Source organism: Argopecten irradians, chromosome 11, assembly GCF_041381155.1.
Source record: "Argopecten irradians isolate NY chromosome 11, Ai_NY, whole genome shotgun sequence".
NCBI lineage: Eukaryota > Metazoa > Mollusca > Bivalvia > Pectinida > Pectinidae > Argopecten > Argopecten irradians.
In genome coordinates this window covers 15,530,225-15,555,659 of record NC_091144.1, presented here as the reverse complement: position 1 = coordinate 15,555,659, position 25,435 = coordinate 15,530,225, and the positions used below count along the sequence as shown (strand labels likewise).

The 25,435-nt window shown below is 33.0% G+C and overlaps 2 protein-coding genes across 3 annotated transcripts in view; one reads left to right on the top strand and one right to left on the bottom strand.

The window, feature by feature from the left end:
• Positions 1 to 8,362: 8,362 nt before the first annotated feature.
• Positions 8,363 to 14,813, top strand: LOC138334846 (polyadenylate-binding protein-interacting protein 2-like). Its single transcript, XM_069283616.1, has 4 exons — positions 8,363 to 8,516; positions 9,910 to 10,054; positions 10,534 to 10,683; positions 12,443 to 14,813. Exons 2-4 carry the CDS (start codon positions 9,920 to 9,922, stop codon positions 12,515 to 12,517), a joined length of 360 nt encoding a protein of 119 aa, XP_069139717.1. The 5' UTR covers positions 8,363 to 8,516; positions 9,910 to 9,919; the 3' UTR covers positions 12,518 to 14,813.
• A 2,247-nt stretch (positions 14,814 to 17,060) lies between these two features.
• The window catches only part of LOC138334845 (phosphatidylserine synthase 2-like), a 32,320-nt gene continuing 23,945 nt past the window's right edge, over positions 17,061 to 25,435 (bottom strand). Inside the window, exons 7-14 of one of the 2 annotated variants that reach the window (XR_011210194.1) lie at positions 23,665 to 23,796; positions 22,680 to 22,730; positions 22,376 to 22,489; positions 21,511 to 21,629; positions 21,154 to 21,268; positions 20,505 to 20,650; positions 17,803 to 20,310; positions 17,061 to 17,719 (exon numbers count right to left, since the gene is read on the bottom strand). Coding sequence is in view for 1 of the 2 variants with exons in the window: in XM_069283615.1 (XP_069139716.1) it covers positions 19,959 to 20,310; positions 20,505 to 20,650; positions 21,154 to 21,268; positions 21,511 to 21,629; positions 22,376 to 22,489; positions 22,680 to 22,730; positions 23,665 to 23,796 (1,029 nt within the window). In the remaining variant the exon portion in view is untranslated. Of the gene's footprint in view, positions 20,311 to 20,504; positions 20,651 to 21,153; positions 21,269 to 21,510; positions 21,630 to 22,375; positions 22,490 to 22,679; positions 22,731 to 23,664; positions 23,797 to 25,435 lie in introns of both variants that reach the window. The other variant, XM_069283615.1, reaches the window with a different exon arrangement.

Below are 25,435 nucleotides of genomic sequence, written 5' to 3'. Positions count from 1 at the left end.
AAGACTCCTATTGTTTATAGAATTTTTATTCACAGATTTTAAGAAATGACCAATTTGTCACCTGTTTTGAAACAATACATTTCTTATACTTTGCAGAGAGGTGAAATTTCACCTTATTTTACTTCAAAATTTTCACTTAAATCGCCTGCGTGACGACATGTATTTTAGCTTGCATATCCCAGTAAACTATTAATATATGTATCAAAAATAGAACACTGAGTCGAAATATTAAATGCATGATTTTTCAACTTACTACATTTGGAAAAATAAGCTTTTCTTCCTTGATTTGCAACATGAATTTGAGTTTTCTTAAATTTACCTTTTAATTAAATAACATACCAAGAAAATTGAATTCGTCGACTACATCAACGTTAATATTATTGTAAGTCCAATATTCATTCCCTCTGTCTACCCCCGTTTCTGAAAATCATTATTTTTGTCTTATCAACATTAAGAGTCAACTTACAATCGTTATTATATTTATATAACGTATAAATCATTTCTTGCAGAGATTTGGGAGACTCATCGAGTAGAACTGTACCATCTGCATACATAATAAAAAAAACAGGTTAATCAAACCAATTTCTACTGATGGACAGTTCTCTCTAATAAAACACATTTCACAATAATTGACATATAAACTGTACAAAATCGGTGACAATATTTCGCCTTGGAATAGATCGATCATGTTTCTGTAATATTCAGACAAAAATCCATTATATTCGATACAAGATTTCACATTTTGGTAAAGTGATTGAATGGCTTTTAGCATGTTTCCATCTATTCCATGATTTATAAGTTTAGTCCATAAAATACTTCTATCAATTAGATCAAATGCTTTCTTATAAACTATAAAGCAGCAATATAGTTGTTGTTTTTTTTACTTTTTAAAGTTTTGTTTATCAATGTTTGTAAAACAAAAATTGCATCAATTGTGGAACATCCAGGCTTAAAACCAAATTGGGCATCTGTTATTACATTAAACTTCTGATCCCAATTCATCAGTCTTTTGTTAAAGATGCTCCACCGCTGACAAAAGGTATTTTTTCTCTATCAAAAACAGGAACAGACTATTAAGTATTTTTCTTCAGTTACAAAAGTTACTTACTTTACACCATTACCATCAATGAAAAGTTTGAGCTTCTAATTTTACTTTTAAGTTAAAAATATAAAAAATAATTATTTGCATCCCGAAAAAAATCCATGGCACTATATCCTATATAGAATGAATGACTGATTGCGCATGCACCAAAGGTAAAATCAATTACTTTATATTATTTTTTGTGTTAATTAGACATATATATACACGATTAAACACCCTAATTGTTCAAATGATGAATATCATTTAAGCGATGTCGGCGGTGGAGCATCTTTAAGTATCGATGTGAATAATTTACCCATACGACTAACTATTGTCAGCCCCTATATTTATTTAGCTCATTGATATCACCATTTTTGTAAATTGGTACTACACAACCTTTTGACCATGACTCTGGAAAAAAACCCAGACTTGAATATATTATTAAAAACATTAGTAATACACAGTAGTTCATTCGAACAGTCTATAAAAACCTCATTCAAAATGTTATCTTTGCTACAGCTTTTGCCCCTTTTCAGATTTTGTATGGCAGCTAACACTTCATCGGTGCTTATCTGCATGTCTAACTCTTCAAAAATAGGCTCTCCATTACTCGAAATGTAGGCATTGTCAAACTCCTTATTATTCAAGTTTTTGAAGTGTGTATAAAAATCATCACTCTTTAATTCTGACTGATACTTTAGCTTTTTGTTTCAAGAAATATTTAAAGAATTGTTTCGGATTATTTTTTTCGAATCAGACCTAACATATCCCCTTCATGTCTCTTGTATTGTCTTTTCAATTTATTTTCATATCTTTTGTATTTTTTTTTTTTTTTGATATATTTATATTTTATATTCAAGTATTTGATGATTAACTTCTGACTTAACTTAATTAAAATTTGTCAATGCCTTTCTTACATTCATTTGTAAACCATGGTTTATCATGACACCTTTGAGCTCTAATTTGCTCAGACATATTACACTTCGAATACTTTGTTTGTTTGATTAATTAACGTCCTATTAACAGCTATGGTCATGTAAGGACGGCCTCCCATGTATGCGTTGTGTTGCGTGTATGTTGTGCGAGGTGCGTGTTTTGGGAGACTGCGGTATATTCATGTTGTGTCTTCTTGTATAGTGGAACTGTTGCCCTTTTTATAGTGCTATATCACTGAAGCATGCCGCCGAAGACACCAAGCAACACACCCCACCCGGTCACATTATACTGACAACGGGCGAACCAGTCGTCCCACTCCCTGTATACTGAGCGCTAAGCAGCAGCAGAAACTACCACTTTTATAGACTTTGGTGTGTCTCGGCCAGGGGACAGAACCCTTTACGAACTTCACAATAAGGTATAACACAAGCATCAATAATTTGACAAAAATCACCATTTACATCTATTTGGGAACTAACTATTCTGTTACTTATATTCATCAAATTACTTGAATTATCACTCAGGCTTTTTCGAATGCTGTTAATATTATCATTTTTCCATTTAACAGACTCACACTCAGCTCTTTCCTTACTTCTAGATCGTGTATTTGTAGACAAAGGTTCATGTTTATAATTCATTCGTATTCTAAAAGTGTTAGGTGCATGATCTAAATCGTTAAAAAATTTCCAGACTTAAACATGCTAATATCATTAAAGTTTTCAATAGATGTCAATAAATAATCAATAGTACTTTTTCCATTTTTACTGTAGAAAGCGAAACTTCCATCTCTGTCACCTTCGTGACGGCCATTGACAATACGTAAACCACTAGCTTTACACAACGATAAGAGTCTTCTACCAAATGAGTTCACACATTCATCCATATTACTTCTAATCTCTAAGTTTACATCGCTGTTGTAGTTAAAACTTTCTAATTTATCTAGTAGATCATTATTTGGTATTTTATTCTCAATAAAATCCTGTCTAACACCTGTTCTCGAATTAAGATCTCCAAGCACGTATACCGAACCTTCATTATTATATTTGACAAGTGTTTCCTCTAAACTCTGAAACAAGTCAGTATTATTAGATGTATAGAATACACTATTTTCCAGGGGAAAGTAACAAATAAATGAAATGAATTGTACAATTTTGTTTGGTGTATTTCAGAACTATTATTATCCACCGCCCAACGAAGTTGGCGGGGGATATACAAATGGGTTCCCTCCGTCCGTCTGTCCGTACGAATGGTTTCCGGAGCATAACTCTAAAACTAGTAGAGATATTTCCACGAAACTTCATACACACATTGGTCTTATGGTCTAGTAGTGCCTTTTGCTATTTTTAGGTTTTCATTCTTTGCATTTTTTCCGTAACCATGGAAACATTGCTGAAAATATCATATTTTTGTACCAGGTTCGTTCCGGAGCATAACTCTAAAACCAGAAGAGATATTTCCACGAAACTTCATAGACACATTGGTCTTATGGTCTAGTAGTGCCTTTTGCTATTTTTAGGTTTTCATTTTTTGCACTTTTTCCGTAACCATGGAAACATTGCTGAAAATATCATATTTTTGTACCAGGTTCGTTTCCGCAGCATAACTGGAAAACCGGTTGAGATATATGCACGGAACTCCATAGGCACATTAGTCTTATGGTCTAGTAGTGCCTTTTGCTATTTTAAGGTTTTCACTTTTTGTACTTTTTTCTGTAACCATGAAAACATTGCTGAAAATGGCAGATTTTGGTGTAAGAATCGTTTCCGGAGCACAACTCTAAAACCAGCAGAGATATTTCCATGAAACGTCATAGACACATTTTATATAGGACTTTTAATTTTGTATTATGCTTTACTTTTTATTTAATATGCATGCAGTAAAACTCAGATGTATCAAACTCAATTACTAAGAACATTCACTTAATTCCTATGTAACTCGTCGCTGTCTATAACAAATCAAAAATCGCACTGTTAGCTGCTGAACTTTGTTAAAGCTAAGATCAATTCTGGTATTTTTCAAAGAAGCAAATGTTTTCAAAGTTGGTTTCAATTTGTTAAAAAAAAACATAAATATGTTTTGTATATATTCTTCAATTGCAGTTGGGTTTTAAAATGCTTTCCCTATACTCTTACTAGCATATAAAATTAATGCATTAATTGATTTAGCTCTCCATTGGCGGGGGATGTGAATGACTATGTCCTTGTTGAATCGTTAATGTTATGTACAACTCTAATGTTATTATATAAATTATGTTTGAAAAAAATAACTTTGCCCCCTCCCCTTCCGATTTTCCTAGGAAATGAAAAACTAGAGTAACCAGGACTTTCTATTACATCTTCTTCTGAAATCCAACATTTACTAATGCACACAATATCGTTATTTTTAATGGTTTCTAAAAAGTCACTGTCATTCAACTTTCTGCAAAGACCTTTCCCGATATTCCATGAAACCACGGATAAAGAATCCGTACAGTCACTCTCCGCGCCTCCCTATCTCAGGTTAAATGGCGTTCCATGACTCGTTGTCTCCTTTAGGTTAAAGTTGTATTTCTGGTTATTTTCACTGTAACGATACATTGCTTAAACATTTGATATTTGAACATGCACATGTAACTTATTGATTAAGCTCCCCAAAAGAATATGTCGGCCTATAAGAGCGCCGAAATCTAGGGATCATATATTCCTGGTTTTGAATACAGCGCCTTCAATCACCGCCATGTTCAGTACCTTCGGCTTTTGTCGGCATTCCGAATCGTACCACGTGACTTATGTCTACACGTCCTGCACGTGGTGATCCAGGTACCTAGCGTAAGCGCACATGTGTTTGTTTACGTTTTCCTTCTGGCTAATATGAGCAAATCGTGCTGGTATATGTCCACAGAGCGAGTATTTGAAACATCTAATTCACACATTGCCGTAATTCAATATTGTGTGTATCAAATATTGTAATGTGCAAGCATTATTTTCTTTGTAGATCCAGTCTGCTGAGGTCGACCGCATGTTTTGTTTATGAAAAAAATTGTTGACATTTGGTTTAACAACTCTCGTGTTACTTCGAGATTGTCGCGAAAAATTATAGTTATAACAGTAAAATTCAACAAATAAAGTTACCTAATCATTGAAATCTGTGATGATGATATCTACTGAATCAAGTTTTATCTTTGATTCTCGTTTTGATATATATCTGTTTCAATATATAACAAAAATCACATTTTTCAAACATGATATGACATACCTGTATATATACTGTGCGCGAAATACAGGACAAAGTCCAATACAATTAGGTGAAACACTCTACTATTCCGTGGGCAACTTGTAATTGTTGGATTCTATTCCGTGAGTTGAACATCGAGCAAATATTTATCACGTACGCTCCCCTAGACGTCATTTTTCTATGTAAAAGAAGCGTTTCCACTGTACGATTGGCCCCGGTGTGTATGTCGACTGCTTATTTGGGGAATAACCGGATGTGACGTCACGAAGACAACGGCAGTGAGGTGTTTGGTAGTGAGGTTACAGCACAAAGGTGGACATATATTCCTGAAATGGGGTTAGGAAAATTTTTACAAATATATATACAGTATACTACGGTGGCTAGGAGCGGACATGAAATAAATAAAATTATTGCGTTCGAACGAAATATTATTGCGTGGGAACGAAATACTATTGCGTTCGAACGAAATATTATTGCGTGGGGCCCTTTAGGGGTTTTTTGAGTCTGTTAATTTGTCATATTTCCATGTTTAAATGGTAAATACTTGAACATCAACTTCTTCTGAATAGGCGAGCTTTGCTGTTCTCCAACAGCTCTTGTTAAAATAGTTGACTAATTATTGATACATAACAACGTTCGTTGTAACACAATTACACACATTCAAATGGAAATGTATTAAAGTCATATACACAGTAATATAAAAGCACATATAATGCTTTTATTTACGGCAGCGTGTTAGGACCAATATATAGTTTTATTTATCATGTCCATACAAATTATTATCTTGTACGTTTAACTTAGTATCTTTTTAGTATCTATTGTTACAGTATCGTGTACATTTGTACGTACGTATGCACAAACACTTATCTTGTACGTCTGTACGTACATCGTTGTATCATGTACGTACAACCTAGTATCTTGTACCTACAAATTATTATCTTGTACGTACAACTTCATATCTTACAAATTATTACAGTATCTTGTACGTACAAATTATGATATTGTACATTTGCACGCACAACGTAGTATCCTGTACGTACAAGTTTATAAACTAAGTTGTTCATATGTACAAGATACTATGCTGTGCGTACAAGATAGATACAATTATAGACATGTATAGTGTCCCCTGTACGCCATCATAGGTACGTGTATTTCATTAAATATATAAAGTATAATACAATAAACAAAACTTCAAATTGTTAAAAATAAGGAAAACATCTTTTTTAGATAAGGTGCCGTTTCATAAGTTGTAGGCCATATCTTAATCATATTACTATACGGAGGCATGATTACTGTCATATCATCCATGTATGATAATGAGTTCAATAGTTATTTCGTTCGCACGCAATAATTATTTCGTTCGCACGCAATAATTATTTCGTTCGCACGCAATAATATTTCGTTCCCACGCAATAATATTTCGTTCGAACGCAATAATATTTCGTTCCCACGCAATAATATTTCGTTCGCACGCAATAGTATTTCGTTCCCAAGCAATAATATTTCGTTTGAACGCAATAATATTTCGTTTGAACGCAATAATATTTCGTTCGCACGCAATAGTATTTCGTTCACACGCAATAATATTTCGTTCCCACGCAATAATATTTCGTTCCCACGCAATAGTATTTCGTTCCCACGCAATAATATTTCGTTCCCACGCAATAATTTTATTTATTTCATGTCCGCTCCCAGCCACCGTAGTATACAGTTATGATGACGATTTAATTATATATAAAATAGGAAATATTATAACTGAAATCAGGCTAAATACATAGGTAGTTTAGCGGTAACATATATATATGTTGTATATGTTTCTGGTATTAAGCCAGGTGTAACTTGTGTAAAAACTTTTAACTAGAGATCTTATCTCCGTTTTAACAGCTTACTAATTTATCAAACCTCGGGAATATTAAATTTTCATAATGTGATCTAAAAAGAGACGAATTCGAAAAATGATGGTCATATAATTATCCATTTGAATATGTTTCTGTATAAATAAAAATTCACTAAGCCTGTGGATTTCAAGATCCAGCATAACAGATTGAAAAAGTATTATTTATTCTTTATAAATATGGATCGGTACTGAACTTTAGGCAGTACAAAAGTGCTGCCGCCAGAGATCTATTATGATCTCTGGTTTGCTGATCCATCAGGAACAACATTTTCTCTTAAAATGTTCTTTGCAATTTATTTCTTGTGTGTTTGTTTGTTTTCGTTTGTGTTGGATTATATATTCATGGAGTGTGGATTTGAGAGTAGGTAAGCTGTATGTAAATGTATTTTATTTGATAACGAAATACACTATATAACGTGTAGCATATAATGTAGCCTTCTGTATCATATATTACATACATTTATCATGTATTTCCCCCCTTCTTTCACACAAAACGATCTACACATCTTTATAAAATGACAAAATGCCATAATAAAAACCGATATATTTTTCTTTACATCTCTCTCTTGGTTAAAGATGCTCCACCGCTGACAAATGGTATTTTTTCACTATCAAAAACAGGAGCAAACAATTTAGTATTTTTCTTCAGTTACAAAAGATACTTACTTTACACCATTACCACCATTGAAAAGTTTCAGCTTCTAATTTTACTTCAAGTGAAACATGTGAAAAAATATTAATTGCATCCCGAAACAAATCTGTCAATCTAAAGTAAAAAAAAGTGTGGACCATGATCGTTAGAGTTGTCTCCCGTGTTGCAACTTAATTTATCTGGCGGCCGCTACTAATGCTTCCGTACATTTTCGTTATCCTGAAAAATGTTTTTTTTTATGTGAGCCTAATACGCTTACGTAATCTATGACAGGTTCGATAAAAAAGAAATTATCTTTTGTATTTGCAGTGTATAGTATAAGGCTGACAATACTTTCTAAGACTCTGATCTAGAACATATATCAGAGTTATTTCCCTTACACCTATGACTCCGTGAGGAGTGCTCGGTGACCGGAATCACCCGATTTTCGAGCACTGTTAATGCTGAGCATATCACTACGCCAAGGACATGAACCTTTGTTTTGGATTAGTTATTTATAAATTATTTCATGCAGATTCATTACAGAATATATCTTATATAAATCTAGCTAAACTGGCATCCTCATCATTGATATCCATTCACTACGTATTTCACAACAGCTGTAACTGTTGAAGGACTATATTTTATATCGGACGTCGATAAAGGAGTAAAAAGTTTATTTACAAACAAGTACCTGCCAAGCTGAAGACCAAAACAAAGGAGAAACGGTGACAGAGTTAAAAACGAAAGCACCTCAGGTGAGCACACTCTGTGGATCTACTGCATAAGCATTTATTTTTGCTATTTGCAAACGTCTTTCAATGTACCTGTCACTGACAAAATATGGGCTATCAAAATTATCGATCGAGGCCACAGTTTGTTTACGTGTGCGTATGCTGAATTTAGGTCAAATTTTAGACTCGATTTAAAAACTTGTGTTTAGCCTAGTATATTGTCAGATGATGAATTGACAGCAGTACACACGGCTCTCATATTTCTCAACTTCAAAAGAAATATATTGATGTATTCTAGATATGTATAAAGTAGGCCTAAACATATTTGAAATTGTCCTAAAATTAACAATTATGAAAAATCGTATGTCTAAATATAGATGTCGGGGAAAATGTCACAGCTAAAATCGATCAGGAATCACAATTTCAGATTGTTTAAAAAGAAATTGTCGAATCACCTTTAAATGTTGTGGCTTTTAAAATTTGGGCTTTTTTAATAGTTCAACTAGGCTATTTAAAGGGTTAACGCAATTTGGAATTTTTAATTCTTAATGTTTTATAACAGGATTGCAACAGCTTTTGGCCTATTATTGAAATCACAACGCAGTGACATCAGCACAGCATTTATCCTACAACATATTGAATTATCAAATGAGACTATTTGAAATAGGCCCAATTAATATCAAATCATGTTATTATAGAGTGAGATCTCGAAATTATATTCAGATGATTCAAAAAGAAATTAGGGAATCCGAATCGCTATTTAAAAAAAATGACCCAATGTAATGCTTGCCAGTTCAAGGCCTACTAACGTTTCATAATGTTCAGAATTCATCCTCAATATTCCAGGGGTTACTATCACTGTCATTATGTGACCCTTGGACTATATCATAGCAAAACTGAAAGCATTAAATGAAAAAAAAAAACCTGCATGACCTGTCAATCACAGACTTATTACTTATTATTTTCTTTGACAATTATAAAAAAGGGAAGTTCAACTTCAAATCCAACAAACCATACGCTACGTATACGTATTTGGTACTTTTGATATACATTCATTAGAATACCTTTTAAACTACTTTCTATTTTGATATGACATAAGTCAAGGAGTGGTTATTAGAAGGATAGGAATCATTGATAGCAGAATGTCGAGAATGAATAGGATTACAACAGCTTTTATGTATAAATAGACTGATATCAGCAAACTCGAAACTGCTCATTGAAATCACAATGCTGAGTGACATCAGCGTAATCATTTATCACAATATTATATATATGTATGAGATATCTATATTATATTGAACTGAAGATTTCCATGGTCATGGACAAGTTTTAAATTGGCAGCTTTATATACGTGGTATATTACTAGGTTATATGCAGTTTTCTCGGTGTAGTTCAATTGTTTGTTACTTATTTGTAGAACTGGAATCATGAATATGAAACTTCCACCCTACTTACAACAAAGTATGGACCAACTCCACGAGGAAGCGCCAGGAATCCATCAAGAGGTGGACTTCTCTGAGTATGTGTGGATGGGAGAAGAGTTAGATGAGTTTGATAAACAGGTTCGTACACCTAATAAATTCTGTATTTTATGTATATTTAGACGAGAGAAATTGTAGCGACCAGACTGGAGCATGAACCCACGACTACTTGACTACAAGACGGATACTTTACTGACAGAGCTACCTGTTCTCCGATGATGCATCCATTCAATTACACTGCTACACTGAATAAATTAATATAAGTTTATTAGCAATATAGGATCTCTATACAAATGTTGAGATCCTCTTCACCGGACTTGAAAACAATAATAACAATATACATGAAAATGAAGTTCTAAAGGAGTTCCCTTTTCTCCAAGTGTTTATCTAGGAAATTTTTGAATTGTTTATATTTGATATAACATTTTCAGGAAGCTTGATCCATATTTTTACAATTTTTGTTTTGAATCTTCTAATTTAGTAACAATTGTTGTCTTCCACATTTGATTTTTATCTGTGAACTAAATCCACATAGTCAATGATTGATGTCTACATTACAGGTAGAGGAGGAATTCTGGGAGGAGGCTTTCATGGATGCTTGTTTTGAGGAAATGCTAGCAGAGGAAGAAGCAGAATGGATATATTTTAACTCTGTAGAGGAAGCCATGACTGCGCTGAGTAACTACACCAATAATCTTCTTAACCAGAAGGTGAATATATATATATATATGTAGCCAATCTCAAATAAATTCATATGGGGGCAGCAGTGGTTGAGTAGTTAAGATCACTGGTCAGTGCACAGGGACCTGGCACGACTTTTTAAAACTTACAGTATACATTTATATATATATTATAGTATCAAGGGTATGAACTCTGCGGTCGAGAAAAACGGACCTATTTTTTTAAAACCGTGATTATTTTAATTAATGGGTTCTACACAACATTGACGGATATCTTACTTTAAAGAGAAATAATTTATCTTTCCAATGAGTGCTTGATGAACAAAATTGGAGAAGTATTGATGAAGCTATGGCTTGATGAATAGGGAAATTTACGAAAAATATGCTGGGTAGACATTTCCCTGTCCGGTCGAAATGTCATCTCGGCTCTAATGGGCACCTCAAAAACCAAGCCAAAATCACAAAATCTACGCTTGTGGTGGTAAACATTACCCATAACCTTGTTCATCCACAATCTCCTTTGGAGGTGTCATGACCCGTACTTTGTAGAAATTCAATTTAAACATCATGTAGCTCACTTTGTAGAAATTCAATTTAAACATCATGTAGCTCACTTACTTTAACCGTCACCGCCATGTTCATTTGTTCTTCGGAACGCTTCTCGAGTTTACCGACAAGCACAACATAACGTAATTTGCATAATGTAGTCACGATATGTAAAGTCGAGAAGCGTTCCTAGAGAAAAATGAACATGGCGGTGACGGTTAAAGTAAGTGAGCTACATGATGTTTAAATGGAGTTTCTACAAAGTACGGGTCATGACACCTCCAAAGGCGATTGTGGATGAACACAGTTATGGGTACTGTTTACCACCACAAGCGTAGATTTTGTGATTTTGGCTTGGTTTTTGAGGTACCCATTAGAGCTGCAGAGACAACATTTCGACCGGACAGGGAAATGTCTACCTAGCATATTTTTCGTAAATTTCCCTATTCATCAAGCCATAACTTCGTCAATACTTGGCCAATTTTGTTCATCAAGCACTCAATGGAAAGATAAATTATTTTTCCTTAAGGTAAGATATCCGTCAATGCTGTATAGAACCCATTTATTAAAATAATCATGGTTTTAAAAAAAATTGGTCCTTTTTTCTCGACCGCCAAGTTCATACCCTTGATACTATAATATATGTATACGATTAGTTAAAAATTTTCATGCCAGGTCCCTGTGGGTCAGTGGTGTTTCACTGGGTACTCTGGCTTTCTTATACCATCTAAACTTTGACACTAAATTAATCAAAGCAAACATTTCATTTTATATTTTATGAAACAAGTGTTAGTAGTTCCATCTAAGTATTTATACAAGCCTTAATGATGAGTAAAAATTAAAACTTAAAAGATTATTTTGATAAATTTTCATATGAAATGTCAGAACATGAAATTATTAAGCTCTCAGAAATAATAGTCTTCATATATAGCCACAAGGGGAGTATCATTAATGTATGTGTTGTCACAATCAAAGACATGTTTAGCAGAAGCATTATTTCAGATCATTTTATGGGCAGTAAGGGACATTTTAGTGAATTAAAATCCTGTAAGAGGACTTGTAGAAATCTTGTTCTGGAGTAAGAGATGTGATACTTCCCCATAAATAACTTAATTTAATGAACCACTTGTAGTACAGTAGTATAGCTCTAGAGAGGACAAACCATCTCATTGATTAGCTACATGTAAATTGATTTCCTCATACATTAAAATCAAATCATGGAATAATCTTTTTTTATTTCCAGGCTCCATCACCATGTAGTAAACTCAACCCGGACGCCCCGGAGTTTATCCCAAGGTCTACCTCGAAGCACACGTAGCACATTCTGCGGAAATAATTTCTACATTATGCATGTGGCCAAAAGGAACAATAAGGAATGAGTTAATGCTCAATGTCTTTCAAAAAATGCACAAAAATATATACTCCTTCCATTCCCAGGTCCACTACATTGTATTCATGTTTTTTGGTTGAGATTGTATGTATTTATATGTTTTCTGATGTGATCAGGTAACTCTCCAGACTTCCAGCTAGTTGGTTATTATTCAACTTGATTTAGAATGTTTATGAACTTTCCAGGGTGTTGATTGAAAAATTTTCTGTTTTGTAATGTCTTTTTTATTGGAGTCAATATCATAAAATCTATTTATAAAATTTAGCTAAATTTGTGAATTTTGTGACATTGAAAAGAAATTTTAATATGCATCCATATTCTATTATCAAGAGAAAAATGAAATATGTATTAATTGGTAAAGTGATTTGGTACTAAACATTTCTTTATAGAAATAAAAATAATTTGAAGAAGTTGAATCATAATTATCTAACAGTTACATTAAGCAGTCAAAATATAAAAAAATCATAAGCATTGTATGTTATTGTAGAGCATTGTATATTGTCAATATCTTTTAATCTTGAGAAGATAAAGAAGTATTTCATTTGTATAACTTGATACAAGAATACTTGATTCATGATATAATTGAAAATCCTATTTTTGGGAGAGAGCTATATAACTTATGTCTGGAACTCTGGAAGTTGTGTGTAAAATGAGTGCTTTTGGACCCTTTTGTCCAACTGTTATATAGTGCTGCAATGCTTAGGGTACATGTTTGTATATTGTGGGAGTAGTCATATTTCTCTGTTTAAGAAAAAAATGTAATTCAAAAGTCGTTTTTCAGAATTGGATGGTATTTTTCAAATCAAATTAATTCCAAGAATTGTCATTGAAGCACTGTCTATAAAATGTCAAATAAGAAAACAAGTTGAGAATTAATTATTTTCCTTTTTGAGTAAAATCAGTTCAGATTTTTTATGAAATAAGAGATGTATTGTTTAAGAAAAAAAAAGTGTATTGCAAGGATTTTAATCTGGCCAAATGAAAAGTGAAATCCTTTATAATGGATCTGTACTAAAGGAATACACAACATACATGCTTATAAAAAACGGTTTTTTTTGAGTCTTGAGATATACCTGATTAAGAATGCTGTGTGAATACTTACATATACTGCTTATTTCATCAAGTATGTACTAGTAATTATCATTATCATTTTGAATGTGTATGTGAATAATTGTTTGAACATGTTTTCCAAGATTTTGTTGATAGCTGTATGGGATATATATGTTGTGTGTTCTGTATTCAGTTTGATTATTGAAATCTACCTGTAATCAGTTGAATCAAGAGAGATCTACCTGGATTCAATTTGATATTGAAATTTGCATGTATTCAGTTGGATCAAGGGATATTTACCTGGATTCGATTTCATTATTGAAATCTACATGTATTAAGTTGGATCATTCAAGGGAGATTTACCTGGATTCAATTTGATCAAGGGAGATAACATGGAATCCTATCACTTTGTTTTTAAATGATATTACTAATTCTACAACCTCATCATCTCATAGTAGTTACTTTAAGTAAAACAGCTTGACACTTTAACTTGTATTATTGAGAAGCTAAATTAGAATCTCAAAACTTTCTCTCAAGTCTTTTTTAAGTTATGTATATGATTTGATGTTTGATGTAGACAGCATCTGTTTTAGAATTTAGTTCCGAAATTTCATAACTTCTATTTATCTAAAACATGGGAAAATTGCACAATGATATTTTTTTTTCATTACCAAATATTATTATTTGGTGTTTGAACTGTCAAAATCTAGTTTTTGTGTCATTTGTATTTTCTTTAAATCATAAAGCAATATATTTGCCATGGCAGCCATGAATTGATTACACATACATAGTATGAGATATAAAGAATCATTTAGGATATGACAATCAGTTTAAGGATGATACATTACATTAGAATTAATTGAATTTTTTGTCTGATAGTACAAAAAGAAATGTTCATCTTTTAATGGGAACTTCTGAGATATTCTATACAACTAATATAGGTTATCTCATTTAAGTATTATTTCAAAGTTTATAATGTATTCTACGGGTCAGTTCACACATATAGATTATAATGTCAACATAAATATCCCATGGTGATGATAAACAGAGAAAATGTGTTCTACGTGTCATTGTAAAAGCATTAAAGTTCTATTTGATTTATGTTGGTGCATACATTTGCCTTACAAAGGCCTTATACAGATCTTAGTTAATAAATACTTTGTTTTTATTATGACATATTCTTAGTGTTTATATTTTGAATATCAGAGCTATTGGCTTACTCACTTGCTATGCCACTTGAAACTTCTTGAACATACTTTACACATTAGCATTGTACCATCCGGTAAAATAGCCAAAGGAAAATGGTACAGTTTTGTCAATTTGGTAATTTAGATGAAGTCAGTTATGAAGTATTTCACCAATGTGATCTTGGAGGTCGACTTGTCATTACCATTCCTATGTGCGGATAACATACCAGTCTGCGACTTTACGCACTAGTTCGATGATCACAACTAGTAATTGTACAGCTGGACTAGTGCTAATTTTAATGAACTAGTCTGATTGGACTAAAGGCTCCCAACCCGATTGAAATCGGTAAAAATTATACTTACAACAGCGGTAGTCAATTGCATTTTTCAACACATTTTAAGTGTATTATATGTATGGGATTATTTAGTCTGGATTCATCAATTTATGAGAATTTGCGTTCAGAAATGCCTTCAGACTGTAATTTGAGTCAAATTGTAAACTGATCACGACTGAAGTGCTGAAGCAAAACGGCTGTATATTTAATTTGGTCTAGTAATTAAATAGCCAGACTAGTAAAACTTTGGGGTTTACAGACTGTTATACCATTTATCCCAACAGGCCATTATCCGAATATCAGAATATATCGTGGATGCTTTGGAACCACATGTAGAAACGTTGTACATCAGAAATCAGTTTTCGCCATGAAGATAGGGCGTTGAAGTTGTACCTGGTGCTGCTGCCCCATTACATTGATCATAAAAGTCGACTTAATATTCAGGATCTTATGTTTTCTCTTCCTGATTTTCTTACTATAAATGAGATACTTTCTTCTCCTGCTAAGTCTCAGCATAAAGGAAGTCAGACACTATAAAAAAGGCAAAATTCATACTGTTACAAGGGGATATCAGCGTAATCATTTATCACAATATTATTTATATATATATGAGATATCTATATCATATTGAACTAAAGGAAGTCAGACACTATAAAAATGCAAAATTCATACTTTTACAAGGAGACACAACATGACTATAACGCAACTTTGTACAGACATCGACACACCCACAACACATTACAAACCTTCCTTGGCCTTAGATATTAATAGAACGTTAGGCCAAATTATCATTAGTCACTGTTTTACAGATAAGTTTTAAATGAGTTTACAAAAAAAAGTAATTTTGAAATCTCCATACGGCGAAAAAAGGTATCCAGGAACTGCCCTTGGTATGCAGTATTCAGATGAAGTAAATTAAATTTCATTAAAATACCATTTTGTCCTCCAATAAATGTCGATATCGGTCTCGAACAAACTTGGTAACTCTTCGTCCTGCATATGTAACAAGGCCAGTTTGTGAAACTTATGGGTTAAGCTAGATTTGTATCCCCGTAAACTTTACTGTCAGTAATGAAGGTAAAAAAAATATTATCAGCTCGGAGGCCGAAAGCCCGAGTTGTTGGTCATGGCCGATAACGGACAAAGGTGCTATTGACTATGCTATGTTTAGTTCCTGCACACGTACGTGAATGCATTCAATATCTGAACATGAACAATTTTGAATGCAATATTACAGGTGGGACTTCAACCAAAAACTGGCAAATCATCAGAAATTCGTTTGTTCTGTTATAAGTCCTGAATATAAAGGAGAAATGAAATATGTCCACTTTCGGGAGGATCAGAAAAAAGAACGAATCCAAATGATATGCGTACAATATATTGCGTCGGCGACAAAAGAAGAAGACAGATTCTGGTTCAACTAATTACTGCCGAAGCATTCCATTGCTAATATTACTGTAGTTGAACTACCTACTGGAAACGGCAGATCAACAACAGTGTACGGTAATTGTAAAGAGGTAATTTGCATTCTACTATACTTTAAATATATTTTACTAATTTAAAATTTTATCACTATTTTATTATTGCATTACCACTAAAATAGCAATAATGAAAATGAAACGGAACATCCTTTCCACTTCAAGTATCAACATCTTCAAATTCACGATTACAAAAAAATGTATTAATAGTGAGTCTGTATACGTGTGCGGTATAATTGGTTGCCACACCGTCGATAACAGATTCTTTTAGTTACCGAATGATAAAGAAGATGGTTACCTATATGGTTTAACTATTGTTTTACCTCTTTTGTTCAACTGTTGTTATTTTTACTGTATTATTTTACCTCTAATGCCAATTTACCATTTGTTATCATAGTAATGAATTGAAAACAACACATGATAATGTAAATACTCTTTTATTGTTACATTAACATCGTAACAAATCCAAAGGCATCGTAAGGGATTTATCACGGTCTGTACGAACACAAGTATCACATTGTCTATAACATCTAGGTGCATAACAGTACTGGAATCGACCTATATCATTATCAATTCTAAATACACTGCATGTAATAATGTATGGCATATATTATTATAAATACAGTAAAGCACTGACTCGGTTTTTGCAATGAATGGGGTGTTTAAATTATGACTTTTTGCCCGAAATGAAAGCAGTTAGGGGTATAATTGTATTGAAAATATATCTAGATCTACGCACAAGAAAACACGATTCCTTTGATGAATCCGCGAAAACAAAAAGTTCTCAATTAATCGAGCGATTATCGAACCCCTAAAATAAATGTGTTAACAATAATATATTCAGATTCAATATGACATGTTTCATTAATATTCAGCAATAAAAATAATCGCATTTATATCTTTATGTATATATTTTAAATGCATGATAATAAAATACGGTGTCAGACAGCTTGGTCCGTGTACATTTCTAAGATGGAAACGGTAGACAATAACACGACATTAATTTCTATTTACACAGAGACCTGAAACGATTTTCGCGTTTTCATATCTAACTATTTTTTCGTGACGACTTAATTTCACCTTTTCATATCTAACTACTTTTTCGTGACGACATGATTTCACGTTTTCATTTTAACTACTTTTTCGTGACAACTTATTTTCGCGTTTTCATATCTAACTATTTTTTCGTGACGACTTAATTTCACGTTTTCATATCTAACTACTTTTTCGTGACGACATGATTTCACGTTTTCATTTTAACTACTTTTTCGTGACAACTTAATTTCGCGTTTTCATATCTAACTTCTTTTTCGTGACGACTTAATTTCGCGATTTCTGATCTACATACTTCTTTGCAACAATTTTATTTCGCGATTTTTACACCTATTTTGCTAATACATCAGTCTAGAAAATTTCCGCGACGATATATTTTCGCGCCTTTTTTATCGCCTACAAAATACGTGGAATTTTGCCATCCATGAAGATAGGTTGGTTTGAAACACTTGATAATATTTCAGCCTTTGTAAGGCGACTGCAGTCATCAATATAAACAGTTATTTCGGGATTAATATGACGCTGCTGTTTACTATGTAGTAGCTTCAGTTGTATTCCGATCATTGATACAGAGACAGCAGCCGAAAGACAAGAAAAGGTCATCAAGTGTAAATCAATGGCGGTTTAAATTACATTGCACTATATAATATATAAACATAATAACGAGGTAAACATTTCAATTATTGCAACAGTACATATGGTAACTTCCATGTAATATTTCATATCATTTAACAGGTAAATAAACAGACAAACACACACAATACAATATATCACTAGTTATGGAAAGGTTTTGTCGCGGTCTGAACAGTCGCTCAAAATATTGAACGTCGAAAATTGACGTGACTAAAAAGGATCGTCGTTTCTCCACTACATATATACGACACGAGTTACTAGGTTTATTTTTAATGATATTAACATTACTTCTTTACTCAATATTTGGAATGAATAGACACATAATGTTTTATATGAACCATGAATAAAAGACAACGATAGAAGCAATGATGTACTATGTATGGGGATTATATCACCTTTGACTACATTGTAGACTAAAACAATATGTAGAGGTACATCATTTGGGTAATCCTAAAAGATTAATGATAGTAAATGAGATTTTAGAAAAAAATATTTTCGCGCATATGGGAATTTAGCACCATACAGGCACACTGGTAGCAATGATGATAATCGAATAACATAAATCTGTGTTAATGTATATATGGATAAACTAACAGAACAATAGCCTATTGTACTGGTGAACAATATCTGTACATAAGTATATATTATAGTAGAAAGTCAGAGATAATTACGATCGACCTACATTATGTAGAATACGATTAATAATCTCTTGGGTATGTTGTCTTCTATGTTTGTTATGTAAACATCAGCCTTCCTGATGCAGTCTGAATAAATGCATTCGGCATATCGTTTGCCATATTACGTGTTCATAAGTTGCAGTCCTCTCTACAGTATCTCCGCAATCATGTAGATTTCTATATTTGGTATTGGCGATCATATCTAATTATTATGATAATGAAAACAATGTAACAGGAATTTAGGTAAAGCTACATATCAATGGTTCCCGTAGAATCAGTACGTAAAATAATCTTAAAATATAAAATATATCATCATAAATAATAATTAACGTGTAAGATTATGACGGACACATTTCGTGTCAACATTATTACTAAACAATGTATTAACTTATAAAAGAGTATCTGCATAATATACAAAGGAACACAATCGCAACATTGATTTAAAGTTTTAAGTAAACAAATTTACACATTCAGTCACGACTATTGCGATGCCAACAAGACATTACGTGACCAATTAATTTAGCTGCACGTGTACTGATATTAATAACTGGTGGGAGTCTTCTACGTATCTGTAATCTAGAACACATTGGTCCATAGCTCCACGTACCAAGTTCTTGTCTAGTTTCGTTATTTTAACTTTAACCTAACAATTTCGTCTTTACATATTACTAGAGGTATCTCCCTTGTGAGTATGTATTCATTATGACATCCCAAACTCGTGTCGTTTTTACTTAATAGTAAGGCGTTACGAGTGCGTAACGTCCAAAAATCCATATCTACTTACAAGGACATATATCTATGTAATATACAAATACAGCATACCGAATTGCTTGAAATGAAATAAAACAATAAACAAAATATGACATCTTTATCATTTGTCACATAAAAGAATGGCTGGCCATCAAAGTCTGATAAGATGTGTGTGTAACACTAACATGTCGATATTAACAGACGTTTCACTCAGTTTTACCATTCGTTGGTCTTTCTAACTGGCGTCGTCGTCTCGCTTCGAACTGGAATGATTTAGAGTCCTCGGTGGCACTAGTGGTAGTTTTCTTTTCATACAACGCTCGCCTCCGTCTGTACTCACTGTGAGTGTAAGGGACGTCGTTTTTAACGTCGCGATAGATATAGAACTTCCAAATAGTCAGTAGAATAAGACCAAGTAGTCCAAGGAACCACATGTACGTGATATGGCGCGGGATAGGCTTAGTGACAGTCTCCCACTCAAACTTTAAGGCAATTAGAACTTCAGTAATGGTTATGACAGTAATCAACCAAAACTGTCTCCCCATCTTCTTACATGTACTGAAAACAACAAGAACTCCATGTAAATATGAGATTCATCATTCAAATTTGCAATCATAATTAATAATACAGGTAACTTTTGCCACGACAGGCCTGATGATTACACTACAATGTATATTTCTTGACGCTTCGAGTTCATACAAGTTGAACATTATAATTATATTAAGAAATTGTTTTATCCAAATTTTACTCACGGGTCGTCTAAGTACTGGAAGGCCTCTCTGGCTGAGGGAGCTGCCATGAACAGTACCAGCACAATCCTACTGATATTGAGGTAGTGCTCCGGGGGGATCCACAGAACGAACTTGACGTAGAAATCGTTGATTTCCACCAAAAGGAACTGTAAGTACAAGGTATTATGGCTTCTGACAATAGTCAATTGTTGTGATAAAAGGCAATTGTTAATTATGGCGACTCTGCTAATTAAAATAACTCATTTAACATCCATTATTCGCGTTCATTCTGTATTGACATATTCCAAAATTATCTGACCTTGCGCGTCGATATTGAATATGGTGTCATGTGTTTGCGTGCGTAATCTCATAATTTTCAGCGTAAACAACATGAATTACGTTCACAAAATAATGACAGCGCATGCAATGGATACCTACCATCAAGAAAGGCAACTATACAAAGATGACCTATCGACAAAGTACTTTTTTACAAGGCACAAATGCTATTGTGGACCACGGCTATTTCCCCCTAAATCATACAACTGTCACGAAACTCATAAAACGTGTCAGAATGTAATGCTTATTTCTATTTGAATATCCATTGCCTTATATCATAATAATTTAACGTAATTTAGCCACTGTATCAGTATGAAAGAAAACATATACTGACCAATCCTATAAGACCAATAACTGCTAGCCACCGCCGCAGACTGGACAATGGCTTCCAATCGAACTCTGTCCAGCTATATGGAGTAAACTGCATGGCTAACCGCTTGATCTTCCCCCTAACGACACAAAAAATATTACATACGTAACCAATAAATATTTACCTTTCACCACAGAAAAAGTATTTCCCAGCATTGTTTTCATTGTTAAACTTTTAGCGAAAATTATCGTCAACCCGAATGTTATAAAATATACATTATGTTTGACGTTAGGGTTACCTTTTCACATAAAAAGCTGGTTAAACTATGTTTTAAAAAAACATAAATATCCCTTTGATTTATGGTACCCGGATATCATTTACCTGTAAGTAGGGATGTTCCACATTCCGCGCCAGTGATAAGGCTTCATGTTTAAATATTTAACGGTTTTCATCCCCACGTAAATCCCCAGTCCGTTGCTCAGCAACACATCCATGACCCACTGTTGAGAGAAAACATCCCCTTATAACTGATTTACTATGTTCATTTCTATTTAGGCTGGCGACCAGAATTCACTCTATTGATATTGGTTTGTTTTCAGTAGAATTATAATACTAGATTATCTCCACCTAGTTCGAAACTAGCAACACACATGTCGCAGAGATCGGATATTTTAGTGATGTTTTTAATAACAAAGTCTGTGACCTAACTGATTATTAATAAAAATATCACACTTAAATACATATACATACAATATAGGTTTAAGAGCTATGCCTGATAGTTGTCGCTAATTGCGAGATTAATTAGACGTGCCAGTGTCCTTTAGGTAATTAGGATGACTATGATATCAATCCTTGAAGGAAACTACAAGAGGGTATACACAATTATCACACACGTGTTTTTATCTCAAATGTAACAACGGACACACGTAGAGTAATCAAATTAAAATATAATCAATAATATAATAAAGCCTTAGGAATGTCAAATTATATATACAGTAAACTGATAATTGATGTTAAAGTTTAGCAACTATTAACACAAGTTCAAAGCACTTTTAAATGTATTACAAAATTCTTTGTGATACAGGATGTATATTGACGGAGTGAAACGAATGGGAAGTAACTCGGATAGATCATAATGCACATTCTATTGTTTATTGGAACGAAATTCGAGACGAGAAATGATAGAATATTTTGTTCACAATACAACAATTTAAAAAAGATTTGTAGGGATATAGAATGTACTTACATGGTCCCACCAACATTCACAGAAATTAGGGAGCTGGTGCTCAAATGTGTACTCCAATACTTCAAACATAATACTCAGGACCCAACATATCCACCAGTCTCTCAGAAACAGCGACTGAAATAGAGTTATGTACCTTAAAAACACCATGTCAGATTAACATATGTTTAGATTTTTTTTATTTTGATACGTTCTAGACATGTCTAAATAGTTTTGCTTTTACACAGAAAACCTAAATGGCAAATTAATGACATACAATTTATTACCGATATGCTAGTGTAAAAATGAAGAAAAGGCAACCACTAACCTTTGCCCACCAGCCAAGAAAATGTGATATCACAAACAAATCAGCTTTATCCTAGAAATAAAAAATGTAAATACAAAATCATAACAACATTATCTAACGAGACCGGAAAGATCCAATGGCACTTTTACCGAAGGTCACGCTATTTTAGATATTATTCGTATAAGTACTGACAGAGTGCAAGGGAAGCGACACTATATCAGAATAGTCCTAAAGGACAATTAGTGCATGATTAATTAAACAAATATACTTATGATATGTTCATTTTTTTATTTTTATTTTTTTTTTATGTTCATGTATACATTGATGAAAAGTTTTTTATGTCCCTCAACTTTATCCAGCAACCAGCAAGTGCGTTGAAAGGTTTGTTATCAGTTTGTCATAATACATTACTAACAGAATTAATACAGCCTTTTGAGTAAACTTAAGAAACAATTATAATTGCGTGCATCTTTTCATAATCGCTTTTTTGCAAGTCATCTAGTTTTCAATTTTATCCTAATGTTGTTGAAATTGTTGTCGGAAAACACCAACAACATATATTATTATATTTTGAAGTATTCACCACTGACGGTATTTTATAATTTCGGCACGTTCGCCGACTCTACTGACCTATTTCCAAGGTGAAAAAATGTTTGAAAGACGAGCAAATTTGAATAATTGTCGACATCTTTTATTGTATTTTTTATGAACGTTGAAGGAAAAGACGTATATTAGCCAGTGTCTGAAATATAAGCTGTAGTTTTTGGCTCGGACAGAAATTAAAAAAAACGTGTCTAGCCGAGAGCTCACAACTTGTTTTCTTTCTTAATCCTCGCCAAAATACAGGTTATATTTTCAGACACTCGCCATTCATCTTCACATTAAATTTCGAGATATTATTTCAATTGAAAGTTTCAAAACGCAAATATACATGGACATTAAATACTATATCAACAATGAAATCGAAAATGACAATACCATGAGTCTTGTTAACGTATCACATTACCTTAAGGTTATGAAAAGGGTCCGAATGGTCCGAGTCGTAGATATAGCAGTTCCCCCCGTAATTCTTCTCTGGCAGGGGTTTGCCCAAACTGGGATCGATATGTCGTAGGAGGTTTCTAGCGTCATGAGGTGTCTGAATATATAAAGTTAATTCTAAATTTAGTGTATGAGGTCATAGTATTATTATATGTAATGAATCCCAATTCTTTATTTTGCTTTCGTTTCATGTGAATGGATTTTTATGTTAAGAAGATATTTACAACATCAAGTACATTTGTATAAATATAACGTTACAACTTTTCTATTACGTTCAATTAACCTTTCTTTGAAAAGTGCTAAATTATAATAACTTTAATATTTCAAAAATTTAATATAGATATATTTGAAAACAGGTTTCAACCTTTGATCTAATAATGAACTTAAAGATGCTCCACCGCTGACAAATGGTATTTTTTCACAATCAAAAGCAGGGACAGACGTTTTAGTATTTTTCTTCAGTTACAAAAGTTACTTACTTTATACCATTACCACCATTGAAAAGTTTGAGCTTCTAATTTAACTTCAGGTTATAAATATAGAAAACAATTAATTGCATCCCGAAAAAATTCCGTGGCACTATATTCTATATGGAATGAAGTACTGATTGCGCATGCACCAAAGGCGAAATAAATTATGTTTTATCATTTTTTGTGTTAATTAGACTATTATATACACGATTAAACACCAATTATTGTTCAAATGATGAATATCATTTATGCTCTGTCGGCGGTTGAGCATCTTTAATATTGTTCTCTAATATCTGTAACTTTAACTTCCACAATTAAAAAGGTAATGGAACTCGTCACCGATATCCCCAACTTTGCTAGCCAAGGATATTCAGCACGACACTCTCCCTGAATCAGGAAGGTTTATATCGTAATTAATACCATCGACTAGCGAAGTTGCGATATCCCCAATGTTCCGACAATTTTGTTACACAACTTTGTTTTAATACATATAATAAGTAAGTACATGGATGTACATGGATAACGACACATTGACGGTTGACCTATATATGTAGTGTTATAAAAATGTGATATCAAGTCCTTAGAATTTCCCGGTCAGTAAACAACATACAATGATGTGTGTATTAATAGATTTCATTAGTTTAACTTATAAAGCATATGCAAATCTAAGTGTCCATAATCTAGGCAATCTTCATATAATCTTTCTTTTGGATTAGCTGATTTACACATACATCAAAATACATCTGTATCATAACAAACATTACCAATATATCTGATTTAATTGACAGACATGTCTCGTTTTACTAGTGAGTCATGACCTACATTCCAGCGAATAGAAATATTTTAGATTTATATTTAAACAACTTTTATATCTATATTATACATAGCGTGTCTTTCATAGCAATCTTATCTTTATTATATCCGGGTAGAATATTAGGTACAAAGTTATCATTCTAAATCAAAATAAAGTCGTCGGGTTTGGAACATTTCATTGGCATTTTGATGCAACAAATCGCAATATTCTTTCTCAATTAATCTGTTACACCCAACGGATTAAAGAAAAGTTGTTATCAATAGATATGCGGTATAGGATCATTCCAAAGTATATTACTGATTTGATTACATAGTGCAGTACCATGATTTATCCCATAACTATGTATGTTTCACAACCATGTGATAAATTCCATAGCAGTTGGTTATCGTTTATGGTAACACACCGGACACTGTGGAAACACCTACGGCGCCTCTGATTGGTCAACTCCAAGA

Excerpts from the sequence above, each read along its gene's own strand:
- LOC138334846 (XM_069283616.1), top strand. The coding sequence starts at position 9,920 with ATGAATATGAAACTTCCACCCTACTTACAACAAAGTATGGACCAACTC. Across the intron at positions 10,055-10,533 it reads TAGATGAGTTTGATAAACAG|GTAGAGGAGGAATTCTGGGA; the intron begins GTTCGTACACCT and ends TCTACATTACAG. Across the intron at positions 10,684-12,442 it reads ATAATCTTCTTAACCAGAAG|GCTCCATCACCATGTAGTAA; the intron begins GTGAATATATAT and ends TTTTATTTCCAG.